The sequence below is a fragment of the Melopsittacus undulatus genome, chromosome 11 (genome assembly GCF_012275295.1).
Source record: "Melopsittacus undulatus isolate bMelUnd1 chromosome 11, bMelUnd1.mat.Z, whole genome shotgun sequence".
Classification (NCBI taxonomy): Eukaryota; Metazoa; Chordata; class Aves; order Psittaciformes; family Psittaculidae; genus Melopsittacus; species Melopsittacus undulatus.
In genome coordinates, this window is record NC_047537.1 from 11,049,205 (window position 1) to 11,062,801 (window position 13,597).

The window sequence follows — 13,597 nt, forward strand, 5'->3', positions numbered from 1 at the left end:
AAGTAGGAATTGCTTTAACCTGGCAGAGGTGATGAGCAGCCCTGACCCTCCTGCCTTTCATGCACATGCAAGCTGGCTCTCCTCTACTTCTCCACAGCCCCCTTGCCACAGTTGATTTTGCTGGATTTCCCCTGTATAAGCTCTGTCTTGTCTTCTGGCTTTTGTTAAAATTCTCATTGTTTCCTGACACCCCTTTGTTCTTTTTGGTCACAAGTCAGCCCAAAGCACCTGATGGGCTCTGAGATCCCCGTCACCTGCAAGCCAGTGTGCATCAGGCCAGTGACATGGCACAGCAGTGTCTCTTGGGAAGACTCTGCATATTGTGCAGTTCAGTCAGAACAGCCCCATGACCTTTTGCTGCTTCCACATAAATGCAGCAAGAAGTGCAATGAAGCAGCTTTCTTTGTGGCCAGGGAGTGGCCCAAACCCTGTGTTCAGTCCTTGTGACTCCATGCTGTGAAGAGCATGGGTTAAGCTACCCCAGACTTTCCTCCTATTGATCTTTGAATTAGAGTAGCTGGGATTCTTCAGCCAGGCATGCCTGTCCCAGCCCGCCCTATTCCCCATGCTTGTAGTAGAAGTTGGATCTGCTTTAAGGCCATGTTCAAAGTTCTGTGGTCCTACCTGGACCCCTCCTGGAGGTCTCTGCCCAGTGTAATGCTGCTGCTTTCTTTTTCTATTTTTCCTACAATTCTTTTTAAGGAAAGTGCAAAAAACGAGGCGATGGTTTGAAGCTGGAGAATGACCCTCAGGAGGTGAGTGACCCTGAACGTGTGTCTGTGCTTGGCGGGAGGCCTCTTGTGGTCCATGGAGAGTAAGTGCTATATTTGTTCCTGCTCTAAGGCCAGCCTGCCGGATGGATGAGGAGCACTGTGTTCCGTAATGCTTGTCACGCTTTTGCCTCTGCATTTCATCCCTCTTCTCACCCTCACCACAACATTCCTGCTGTTTGTCATTCTGTCCTATAGGAATGACTGTGCCCCAGAGCTTTACTCAGTAGCTTTGTACCTCTCTGCACGTGGTCAGTGGCAGGAAGTCCTTTTGTAACGAGCTTCTTGTGAGACCTGAAGAAGTCACTTGATGCCCTGTTCTATGGCAGCTCCTTAAAACTGGGCTCACAATTGCCTTTTAACACCATTTGAAATAAAGAGGAGGAAGGGGCAATAGAAGTGTTGCACTTTGTTGTAAGAGCAGCTTCCTTCCAGCTTGAGCACGTGCAGATAAGGGCCACAGAGATGCTCCAAGGGCTGGAGCAACTCTGCTCTGGAGCCAGGCTGAGAGAGCTGGGCTGGGGCAGCCTGGACAAGAGAAGGCTCCTGAAGGGGAGACCTGAGAGCAGCTCCAGTGCCTAAAGGGGTTGCAGGAAAGCTGGAGAGGGGCTTGGGACAAAGGCCTGTAGGAACAGGCCAAGGGGAATGGCTTGAACCTGCGCAAGGGGAGGCTGAGCTGAGCTCTTAGGCAGAAGCTGTTCCCTGTGAGGGTGCTGAGGCACTGGCACAGGGTGCCCAGAGAAGCTGTGGCTGCCCATCCCTGGCAGTGTTCAAGGGCAGGTTGGACACAGGGGCTTGGAGCAAGCTGCTCCAGTGGAAGGGGTCCCTGCTTGTGGCAGGGGTTGGAGCTGGCTGAGCTTTAAGGTTCCTTCTGACAAAACTGGCCTGGGATTCCTTGATCTTACCAGTGCAGTAGCAGTTGCTGTCAGACATGTTTTTTTTCAGTGACTGAGGGGTGTTTCATGTGCTACTCTTGTGAAGCATGAGTTATCTTGCTTAAATGGTGATAATGTGAAAGCCACGGATATAGTGACTGTCACTTCAGAAAGTTTGCCTGTTGAGCACAGTAGCTGTGTGTGTAAGCCTGAACCAGGTTATTTACTGCTTCTTTGTCTTTGTTTTTTATTCAGGCAGAGTCAGAAATGGCTCTGGATGCAGAGTTCCTGGATGTCTATAAAAACTGCAATGGTGTAGTGATGATGTTTGACATCACCAAGCAGTGGTAAGACACATTCAGTGGCATGTGCCAAGGGATTCTCACTTGTTTAGTGAAAATGAATGACTCTAGACTTTGTGATTCCCATATGGGCTGTGGAGCTGGTAACCGACCTAATGAGTTGAAGCAAGCTTGTATCCCTTCAAGTAATAGCTTTATCCTCTGACATGTTATTTAGTATACTCCTCTCCTGAGCTTGTTTTATACAAGTGATCTCCCGTGGGCTACAGTTTGTGGTGTGTTGCTCTCTGAGGCTGGATAATCAGGGCTACAGCAGGCCCAGAGTGCACTGGGCATGTCACCCCTCTGCTCTGCAGAGCACAACGGGAAGGGGAATGCTCGTGAGAAATTCCCAGGAAGCCTGATATCAGTGAGCATGATTCAGAGGCCCTGGGCTGCATTAATGCACAGGAATAATGAACTGTGCACATTGCACATCTGCTAAGGAGGGCAAGGGACATATGGAATCCAGAGTGGAAAGAAGAGGTGGTGAGAGTTCCTGCTGTATATTTAAGCCTGTGTTTCCCAGGTGTGGTATGGGTCAGTGAGCCTCCTGGCAGCTGGAGGGAAGGTGTCCTTTGCATCTGCTGACCCACACTGCTTTGTAGGTCTGAGGGCAGTGCTGCTGTAGGAGATGGGAGGGTGCTGGTGGAAGTGGATTATTGAACTTATCAAGTTGTTTCTGGTAATAGGAAGAATGATAAACCAGATAAACAGAGAAAGAATGACACAAACATGTTTACAGTTCATGTGTGTCTCTGGAGGCAGCAAAGGAGCCACAGGTTTAGGAGGACTTTTGGAAAGAATTGTTTATTTGTGGTTTTCCCCTGTGATTGATGCATGAAATTGCTCAGCGAATGATGCTTCCCACTCACCTGCCTTTCCTCTCTCTCCTATGGTGAAGGACATTCAACTATATTCTGAGGGAGCTTCCTAAAGTGCCGACCCATGTTCCAGTGTGTGTGCTTGGGAATTACCGAGACATGGGGGAGCACCGGGTCATCCTGCCTGGTGATGTGCGGGACCTCATCGACAACCTGCACAGGTGAGAGGCTCCACGGCCACCAGGCACCAGCACCATCAATGTCTGTGTTGCTGGCAGAGGCACATCACCTGCATCCTCTGACCTGTGCCAAGTTTTTGTGCTGTCATAGCTCTGAATGTCTCATGCAGCAGGTTCAGTTTACATGATGGGATCTTTGATCTCTCCTGAGCAGATTTAGCTATATTCCTGTAAGCAGCACCTTTCAGAGGTGCTTTTCCCAAGGAGTCATCTTTTTTTCTGGATAATCATTGTCTTATGAAAGAATCCTTCTCCTCTAGAACAGCTTTGCTCTATTCCAAATAATTCTGCTACAAGAGAGCCAAAAACTGCAACCATCTTCCTTGCGCTTCCTCTGAGAGCATCCCCAAGGAACATTACTGGGCACAGCCAAGTCCTATACCTGCTTGGCCAGCCAGGCAGAGATGTGAGGTGCTGTGTTATTTAGTGTCAAATATTATGTGTTGGTCAGGAGCCAATAGATCGTACTTTTTTTTTGTCCTGTGGATTTATGTTTTTAAGCCTTTTTGTTTGTTTTTTCATTTTCCTTGTCTCTCACTTGTTTATCCCTATGTCAGACACACAGACATGGCCTGAACTATAGTGCAGTTATTTCTTTACAGGTTCATCTCTGTATGTGACTTATCTAGGTCTGTTTGCAAAACCTTCACTGGGAAATGCACAGCTTGTAGAGTGGGAAACCCTGAGTCTAGTAAACTAGTGGCTCAGTGTCCTGACATGGTATTTCTTTGTCTGACAGCCACATGACACTGCGACACAGCAACACCCTGCAGCAGGAAAGAAGTGTGAATTTTCTCAGAATGGCCTCCTAGCCTACATTGGGGATTGAGGGCTTGGCTTGTAAATGAGAATTTCTCATGGTATGGGCTGGAGCAGGCCAGGCTGAGAGAGCTGGGCTGAGTCAGCCTGGAGAAGAGAAGGCTCCTGAAGGGGAGACCTGAGAGCAGCTCCAGTGCCTAAAGGGGCTCCAGGAAAGCTGGAGGGGCTTGGGACAAGGGCCTGTAGGAACAGGCCAAGGGGAATGGCTTGAACCTGCCCGAGGGGAGACTGAGATGAGCTCTTAGGCAGAAGCTCTTCCCTGTGAGGGTGCTGAGGCGCTGGCACAGGGTGCCCAGAGAAGCTGTGGCTGCCCCATCCCTGGCAGTGTTCAAGGGCAGGTTGGACACAGGGGCTTGGAGCAAGCTGCTCCAGTGGAAGGGGTCCCTGCCTATGGCAGGGGTTGGAGCTGGAGGAGCTTTAAGGTTCCTTCAACTCAAACCAGTCTGGATTCTGTGTAACTGAGGAAGAGCCTCTTCTGTATGTCAGCAGTTTCTATTTTCTACAGTTCTCTTCTCTCTACCTCTCTTGTTGAGACAGGCCTCCTGGCTCCTCATATTTTCGCTATGCTGAGTCTTCCATGAAGAACAGCTTTGGCCTCAAGTACCTGCACAAGTTCTTCAACATCCCCTTCTTGCAGCTGCAGGTAAGACCAAGGGCACACTTGATGTGCCAAGTGGGTAGGATGGATTTCATTATCTCTAAGGTGGGAAATTGGGGTTTTGTTTGCTGTTAAAGGATCCTGAGTTGATTTTTGTTTTTGTAAGTGTTGTTACAACAAAATTATGTCAGTACGTTGATGCTTGTGACTTAAATGTGCCCCTGCTTGTGAAAGGACTCTGCTGGGTTCACAAATGTTTACCTCTGGAGAAAGGCTCCAAGGTGGTAACACTGGCAAGAGAATTGCATCCAGTGGCGGAGCTGCCAAGTTTGCTAAACTTTGTATTTAAGTTCTGCTCAGTTAAAACTCAGATGAGCTTGGTCATGAACTGAACAGTTCAGGGACAACTGCTGAAGAGCTTTGCCTTACCTATGACTGATCTGCCAGCTGCCTGTGCACAGATCCAGCTTGCATGTTCCCTTCGTAACTGAGGCTGTTTGGCCTGGCTGAGTGGAAAGGCAAAGGCTGAGTGGGCATGGAAGGGTGGGATTCTCAGCTGTGGTGCTTAAGAAGAGGATCTTTGGCGTGACTGTAGAGGGGTCTTTTGGAATCAACAGAATATGCTTTTTGGGGTGCATATAATGATAAATCTTTGTTTTCTCTTGGATGCAAAAAGCAGGCAGTTGATCTTGATTATCTTTCACCAGAAAGTGGAATCTCTGTGTATTTTTATACAAATAATCCCCACTGGAATGCTGGGTCAGAGGAAGGTGGCATCTATTAGTGAATGTCACCACATCCTCAGTCTGCAGGGCAGAAAGCACCGGGGTAAGAAAACTGAATGTATAAAAACCCAGTAGAAGAAATTGAACAATAAATGTTAGAGGAGAATGATGTAGAAATCTGAGATTCAAACCCAACTTGCTGCTCAGTGGGGTAGATTGAAGTCTACCAGCGTGGTGTTGACTACATGTTTGGTTTTATAATTTGACTCCTATGGTAAAGGGATGTCTTGTGGAAATCATGCAGAATAATTAGTTCCCAGGTTACTTTTGTCAGTTTTATAGATCTCTCCTGTTTTTCTCAGTTAGATGTTGGTAAAAGACCGAAGAATGGGCACAGCCTTCCTGCCAGAGTTGTTTCTGAAAGCTGCTTGTGATGGTATATGTCAGTATATGCAATGATTTCCGTAGCCATAGAAATAAGCAGGAAATACCAAGGCATTTGTAATATCAGGTTTGCTTGGAAGCAGCTTTAGCATATGAGCGTTCAGGAACCTTTTTATTTCAGTATGGTGTGTAGAAGTAAACATGATCTGTTGATCTGAGTCTGAAAACAGTCAGGGCACTGAGATAAGGGAGTTGTTTGAAAACCACAGAACTTCTTGGGCAAGTCTTGGTCTTTAGGGAAATAGGAAAAATAAATCTCATATAACCTTTAGTTGTTTAGAGATTCCAGTGTTGGTTTCTTGGGAGAGGGAAAGGGAATGGGGTGACCAGTTCTTCAGCTCAGTGAGCTTGGGTGCCACTGGGCATAATCCAAAAGATGCAGGTGCCACAGCCTGCCACATCCTGTGATTAAATAATTTAACACAGCAGAAACAAACCTAAAAAGACTTCTCATTACAGTTTAGTTCCCCAAATGTACAAGGGGAGATTTGGATGGGCACATGTAGACAGTGCTGGTAAATGTGTGCTCTGTTCTTCATACATTGACACAGAAGGTGGCAGTTGAGTTGTCCTGTGCCTGTTACTCCAGGAAGGAGTGATCAGATCATGGCTGCCTGGCTTTTCCTTTAAACCAGCAATGCCAAAACTAATCCCTGCAGTTCTGTACTCAAGCAGGGATTGTAGGCAGTTGCTTTACGTGCAGTCTGATAAAATCACAGCATTGGATTCAACATGGGGATGTCTTGTTTCCCTTCCCTCTGGTGTGCAGGAGATCCCTGCCCTTGCCGTTCTGTGCTGAGGCGGGTGACACTGCAAACTGGGAGGCTTTGGGCTGCTTCATCCTGATTTTGGGGCTTTACTTGATGTCAGACCTGAGCTGGAATCTGCTTTTACAGAGCCACTTGCCTTTGTGCCACAGGTTTGATTGAAGAGCTTCATGCTGTTGCTCAGTGGCTCAGGGCATTTTGGTGCTCAGGGAGCCCTGCCTTGGAGTGCTGCTGGCCTCAGTAATCACCATTGCAGCAGCATGTTCATATCTGTAGGGAAATTGCAGCTAGGCTTCATTCCTAAAAGTTCTGCTTATTCCTTTAGAGGGACCTGCCAGTACCAGGCTCGAGAAAGGAGTAATTTCCTGGTACTTTGGAACAAAGAGGGTTGAAGGAAAGGAATGCTGTTGGGTATTAAATGCACACAGAATCGTGGAATGGTTTGTGTTGGAAGGGGCCTTAAAGCTCACCCAGCTCCAACCCCTGCCACGGGCAGGGACACCTTCCACTGGAGCAGCTTGCTCCAAGCCCCTGTGTCCAACCTGCCCTTGAACACTGCCAGGGATGGGGCAGCCACAGCTTCTCTGGGCACCCTGTGCCAGCGCCTCAGCACCCCCCCAGGGAAGAGCTTCTGCCTAAGAGCTCATCTCAGTCTCCCCTGTTCTGTCAGGTTCAAGCCATTTCCCTTGGCCTGTCCCTACAGGCCCTTGTCCCAAGCCCCTCTCCAGCTTCTCTGCAGCCCCTTTAGGCACTGGAGCTGCTCTCAGGTCTCCCCTTCAGGAGCCTTCTCTTGTCCAGGCTGCCTCTGCCCAGCTCTCATACGATTTAATCAGTCTCAGTCAACCACTGAGTTTTCTCGGTGTTCCTTGGCCTGCCCTCCCACAGCTCCCAGGGGGGAGAGTTGTTTCACTGTGTGTGAGATTCCAGGCTATCCCTTTGTGGGGTTAGTGCTCAGTGTATTGGTTTGAAGTTGCACATTACAGTGTTCAGCTTACATTCATGCATCTTTCATGCAGAAAGCAGTGGCTGAAATTCATACCCCAGCACAGAGCCCATTCCCTCCCGCAGCCCAGGCTCTTCAGTTAGGCATCAGTTCCTTGCCAGGGGAAGCCTGTCACACCTGGGCACACAGTTGAGCTGTAGGTGTTGCTGGTGGCCCGCATACTGTGTGAACAGGATCAGGTCAGCCAGGCCTTGGGCTGCTGTGCTGGAAGGAAACAGTCCTGCACACAGCTGGCACTGCCTTTTCCCTGAAGCACTCGGAAGTGGCATCCAGCCAATGCATGAGGCTGTGGTACATAATTTATTCCCTTCTTTTGGGTCATTGCTAAAAATAAGCTGTTTCTTCAATATTTGAATACCAGCCTGGTAAAAGAGAATTTATTTTTTGTAATGGACTAAAGTGGACTTGAAAATCCATCACTAATGATGAATGTTTACAAGTGACATCGCAATGAAAGCATCTCCTGAGTCAGTCTGAGTTCTTCATTTACTGTCATCTGTGAAAACTAACATAAATACAACTCTGGGATATGTCTTAATGGCAAAGTATGAGGAAAGGAAACCACTTGTTTAATAATAGACATTATCTGAGTGGCAGGGTCCGCACTAGAGAGCAGTGTCCTTCTGTCTCTGTTTATTCAGCTGATTTGCTCACATATATCTCACTCTTCCTAGGAAACTGAGGACAAAGAAGCAGAAAACTTGCTCTTTTTTGTCTCATTTCTGCTTTCAATGAATACGTGAAAGGATTAAATCTGTTACTTTGAGAATCTTTAATTTCTCCAATCTTGAATTCTAGCATCTAGAATTTAAATTCCAAAGTCTAGAATTTGGATTCTAAGATCCTTATTAGCACTTTGTTTAGTGGATGAAATTTAAATACATACAGCATGTTTTGCTAAGACATACTTGTCTGTCTACCACAATAAAAGGAACTTGAGTTAACTGACAACTTCATAATTCTTTGTATACATGATAATCAAGTCAAGCTTCCATCTGCATAGAGCTTATGAATGTGGCGAATAAAAATGACCCAGCAAAGGAAGTATGGAACACTCCAAGCTGTTAACCTAATGGCAAAGGTAAAAATGAAGAATCTAAATGCCTTGGAAATAGTAAATTAAGTGGTGATGGAAGTTTTTATATTTCAAGAAAGATTGCATCTTCCAGTAAATGAGCATGTTTAAAGTTTATCAACTGCTATGAATCACCTGGTCTTACAGTACAAAACAGAAATGACTTAAGCCTTGCCTGTTGATTTCAGCCATGGGAGAATTAGCTAAGAATCAACCTGCTCCATGCAAGGCTCAGGCTGTGCCCTGGCTTCTCCCTCAGACAGTGCTGTGTGGTGCTTTCAGTAAGGCAGATAAGTGACTGGTTCTTTAAATTTGTGCAATTTCTTGATAACTTCAAAATTGTTGTGTCTAGGAAAGTACAGGTTAAGCAGGCTGAGAAAACTGAGGCTGTTTAACCTGGGTAAGAAAAGCTGCATGGAGACCTCAGAGAAGCTTCCAGTGTCTGAAGGATGCCAGAGAGGGATTGTTTGTCTGGAACTGTAGGGATAAGAAAAGGCTTTAACCTGCCCGAGGGGAGACTGAGATGAGCTCTTAGGCAGAAGCTCTTCCCTGGGAGGGTGCTGAGGCACTGGCACAGGGTGCCCAGAGAAGCTGTGGCTGCTCCATCCCTGGCAGTGTTCAAGGCCAGGTTGGACACAGATGCTTGGAGCAAGCTGCTCCAGTGGAAGGTGTCCCTGCCTATGGCAGGGGTTGGAGCTGGAGGAGCTTTGAGGTCCCTTCCAACACAAACCACTCTGTGATTCTAATATTGCCAATAGTCTATGCACATAGAGACCGAACACCACTGCTTTATACAAATGTTTGTATTCCCACAGGGGGGTTATTCTGTAAGTGGTGTAGTAGATCCCCTGTGCGCTTTTTACTCCTAACAGGATCGTTCTGTAGTGAGCATTTGTGTTGTCAAACATGGATTAAATATTCACTACGGTTATTGACGATAATCTTCAGAAGGATTTGTCATAGAAAGGTTAAATGTATCTTGAGGATGATGTAGTTATAAAAGCCAGAATCTTCGTGGTTTGAAGGAAACCTGCGAGTTCTCTTCTGTCTGCTCCCATCTGGGTCGTGGTGCAGCCCCTGCTGTAGCTGTGCAGTGCTGTGACCCAATGACAGCACAAGCTGTCCCTGCTTCCTGTGCCATCAAGCATGTGGGCCATGGGAGAGGGAGGATTGGTGTTTCCAGGCACCAGGAATACCGGGACTTGCGTCTCCAGGATTCAGGGTGTGAGGTGCCCTGTGTGCCCCTGCTCAGAGCCTCCCCGGGAGCCAGCAGTGCCCAGTGTGGGGCAGCCAGGGGAAGGGGCAGGATTTGTACCATGATGTGGGGCACTGGCTTGACCAGGGGCTCCTCAGTCCTGTTCCTGCAGAAAGGGAGGCTGCAGCAGCCGCACAGCTCAGGGCCATGGGCTGCTGGATGCACCAAAGGGAGACCCTGGGTCTGGCCGTGCCCCTGCACATTCAACAGGGTGCAAGTGGTTATTGATCTCTTCCTGTTGCCATCCAGGCTATCAGAGTGTCCTATGACCATTTGCAGTTGATTTTGAGCCACCACTTCTCCTCAGCTGAGGTTTTTGCTTGGGTTCGGTTGGAAATGTGGGAAGGTATTGACTGAATGAAGCCACCCTGGTTTCCATTGGTGAAGCCTTTCACCTGACTGCACATCTGAAATGAACTGAAATGTCTGTCCCCATCTGTGGGGCATGAACTGAGGGCAGAGGGGCAGGGACTTCTAAAATGTTACTGAGCTGAGAGGTTGTGCTCACTCATCCACCCTGACAGTGAAAATTCCTGTGAGATTTTCATCAGCTGGGTCCTGCTTGCTCTTTAGCACAGGGAAAAAGTTCCAAAGGAATGGGTTACACAACTGTCCTCCAAATGCAACTGGCAATGCTGTGTCTGAACATCACACATTGTCAACTTACGGCTGACTGCAGCTCATGGAACAAGGTAGTTTCTTCCACAGAGACTTTCTGGATACTTTTGCTTCTGCTTCTGTTTGTGCTTCTGTGTTGAACACCATGAGAGATCAAAGCTCCTGTTTAATGCATTGCTGTGGGTAGGGTGGTGACAAGAGATCTCATTGTGTCCTCAGAGTGCACAGGGATCTGTTACAGTGACCAGTCCTGCTCAGCCCCAGCTTGTTTTCCTTTCTTCAGAGGGAGACGTTGCTGCGGCAGCTGGAGACCAATCAGCTGGATATTGATGCAACACTGGAGGAGCTGTCAGTGCAGCAAGAGACAGAAGATCAGAACTACGAACTGTATGTCCTTGAGCCATCCTCTGTGGTTTGTTGGGGTCCAGGTGTCCCCTTAATGTTGGGCAGCCCCAGCCATGGCGTGCGGCCAGGCTGAAGGGTCCAGTGGGAGACATTTAGGGGCTTTTGTGGTTGGGGGTCTTGTAAAATGTTACTTTGAAATGGCTTCACCTGACACCATGTGTGCACATGGGGATCCATTGAAAGGGTCTGGTTTCTGCTGGCATATGATCAAGGGAGGGCAGTGGAGGTGGAGCTGAGCACATCTGGAGGCAGCACACGCAGAAGGGATTGGATAAGTGTGTTACAGCTTCTGGGGCTGAAAGGGGATATTTTCCATCTCTCTACTGCTCAGCACACAGTTTGGTTCCTCCTCTTCTGGCTGTTGCATTCCAGTGTATTGTGTGTCTTGGGATAAGCAGAAAGTAATGGCAACAACATCATTGTCTTTAGTTCCCTTTGAATAATTCTGGACTCCTCCGTGCATTTCTGGTTTGAAACAGTGACCAGTTCATGCTGCCTTGCGTTTGTTCAGACACAGTCTGTTTGCTGCTGGAGGTGAACATTTGCCATTTTGAGCCCTGCAAAGCTAGTACCTCTGTAACATAATGAGCAGCAATCGTCAGATTTGTGTGTTGTTGACAAATGTGTTCCATGAATTCCCATTTGCAAGGTCTTTATTACAGTGATGTGCAAGCCAGAGAAGTCAACCCCAGAATTAATTGGAAAAAGCTCCTTTACAGGCAGCTTTATTTGGAAGTTGGAGTCGATGGTTATGAAATATTCATGCACAGCCATTTTCACAAAGCATTTTTCAGACCAAGTTTCAGGTTTTATAACTGTAGTCAGTTGTTTTCCTTTAAGAGCACTGAAATATCACATATTCCCACAGAGCAGTACTATTTCCAGAGGGCTCACCTCATTCCTTTCCTTAGGGACTGGTTAGTCTCCTCCTGCCTCCAGCAGTTCTCTTGATGTCCCTACTCGAAGGACTGGATTGTGTGGGCTGTGCCCTCAGATTGATTTCTAGTTTATACTGTATCAGTAATGGGAAGATACTTAAAAGAATCAGGAGTTGGCAGAAATCCACAAGATCTCCCTACTTACCTTTCACCCTTGACCAGCTTTAGCATTTGCTGGACCCTTACATGTACCACTTCAGCTCATGAATCCAGCAGAAAACTGTCTTCTGAGGGCTGCAGGCAGGGAGGCTCCTGCAGCACCTCCTCCAACGTAATTCCTGCTCTCCTGCCATAAAATCAGGCTGTGGAGCAGGGCGAGGTGACAGTGCCAGGACATCTCTTATTTCTTCATTCATCCCTGTGCACATCCGGTCGCTGCTCTGTCACATTGATGCTAAATTGGGATCAGTGGAAACAGAGAGAACAAGCGCTCACCCTGCTGCAACTGTACAGAGGACCAACAGCAGCACTCCCAAATGTGGATCCCAGAGAAGACACGAGGTGGCACACAACACTGTCTCATCGATGATGGAAGTCAGCCCCTGGCTGGGCTTTGCCTCTCTAAGAAGACATATTTAGATGCTTCCAGCTCTTTCCAGCTCTTTCTGTATATAGTCTCCTTTCGTCCTGCCACAGCTCTGGCTCTAGTACTTGCCCTGTGGTTCCTCAGCTGTTACATATTCAATGCAAAACCTCATTTCAGCCCTTTCTTGAGTTCCTGAATTCTTATGAACCAAACAGGTGTGTAAGAACAGGTTCAGGTTGGGTTTTTTTAACTCTCCTCTGAATTTATACTTCATGTGCTCATTTTTTCCATCTGTAGTTGTCCCCAGCTTATCTTCTGGCACAAGGAAGATTTTTTTATGTCCAGCATGCATGTTCCCTCACTGCGTGGTGCACATGGAGAAACAGCTTTGGGGAAACTGTGGAAGCTCTTCCTGCATATTCATGTTCTTTTCAGGAATAAGCTACTGGTGGGAGCATTTGCAGAGGGCAGTAGAAGCAGGTTTCATGTATGCTTTTCGTGAGCTTTTCTGTTTGGCTGCATTTTTTTCTAGTATTACTCTTCTATTAATATCAAAAGACATTTAATTTCAAGGGTGAAGTCATCAACTCTCTTTGAATTAACTCCGCTTCCCCTCCCCCCTCCCCCGAATTAATATGTTAGTCAAAAGGAATACTGAAATTATTCCTTGTGAGAAATACTACCTTCTTTCACACTTAGTATTGAGAAGCTTCAGGAAGTTCTCCCCTGTGAACCTCTGTGACTGCGATTTGTAACTCATGAGCTCCAACTTCTTCACAGGAGTGAACTTCTTCACATAAGGAATGAGTTTTCAGATTGTTTACTCCATGTGTTAAGAGCTCTTGAGCAAACTGTCAGTCAGGCTGTGTAAAACTACATCCAAAGCATGTTGGATGAACTTCATCTGAAAAGCATCTGAATGAACTTCAGATTGTCTGAGCTATTGTATGATCTACAACTTCTGCAGAGGCAGGACCTGTCCCAGGTTTGCCATGCGATGGAACTCCTTCTGCCTACTTTCCACACGGCTGTCATCTGCAAAATCAGGTCACCCTGGATAGCCAAGTCCAGCAAGGAAAGATCATGGAATTATAGAATCATTTATTTGGAAAAGACCTTTAAGATCATCGAGTCCAAATGTTAACAAAGCCAAGGCCACCTCTAAGCCATGTCCCTGAATATCACACCTGAATGTTTATTAGTCCCTCCACTCCACCACTTCCCTGGGCAGCCTGTTTCAGTGCCTGACAGCCCTCTTGGTGAAGACGTTTCTCCTAATGCCCAATCTAAACCTCCCCTGGCATAACTGGAGGCCATTTCCTCTCGTCATATGGATGATGGACCAGTGACTGCAGAAAGTCATTTGTGCTCTCCT

The 13,597-nt window shown here is 47.2% G+C and overlaps 1 protein-coding gene across 2 annotated transcripts in view; it reads left to right on the forward strand.

The window, feature by feature from the left end:
* RABL6 (RAB, member RAS oncogene family like 6) overlaps positions 1-13,597 on the forward strand; it is a 54,358-nt gene that overhangs the window by 17,618 nt on the left and 23,143 nt on the right. For both annotated transcript variants that reach the window (XM_034067589.1, XM_034067588.1), the window contains exons 4-8: positions 703-755; positions 1,901-1,992; positions 2,891-3,031; positions 4,406-4,511; positions 10,637-10,740. In XM_034067589.1, the coding sequence (XP_033923480.1) occupies positions 703-755; positions 1,901-1,992; positions 2,891-3,031; positions 4,406-4,511; positions 10,637-10,740 (496 nt within the window). The remainder of the gene's footprint in view (positions 1-702; positions 756-1,900; positions 1,993-2,890; positions 3,032-4,405; positions 4,512-10,636; positions 10,741-13,597) is intronic.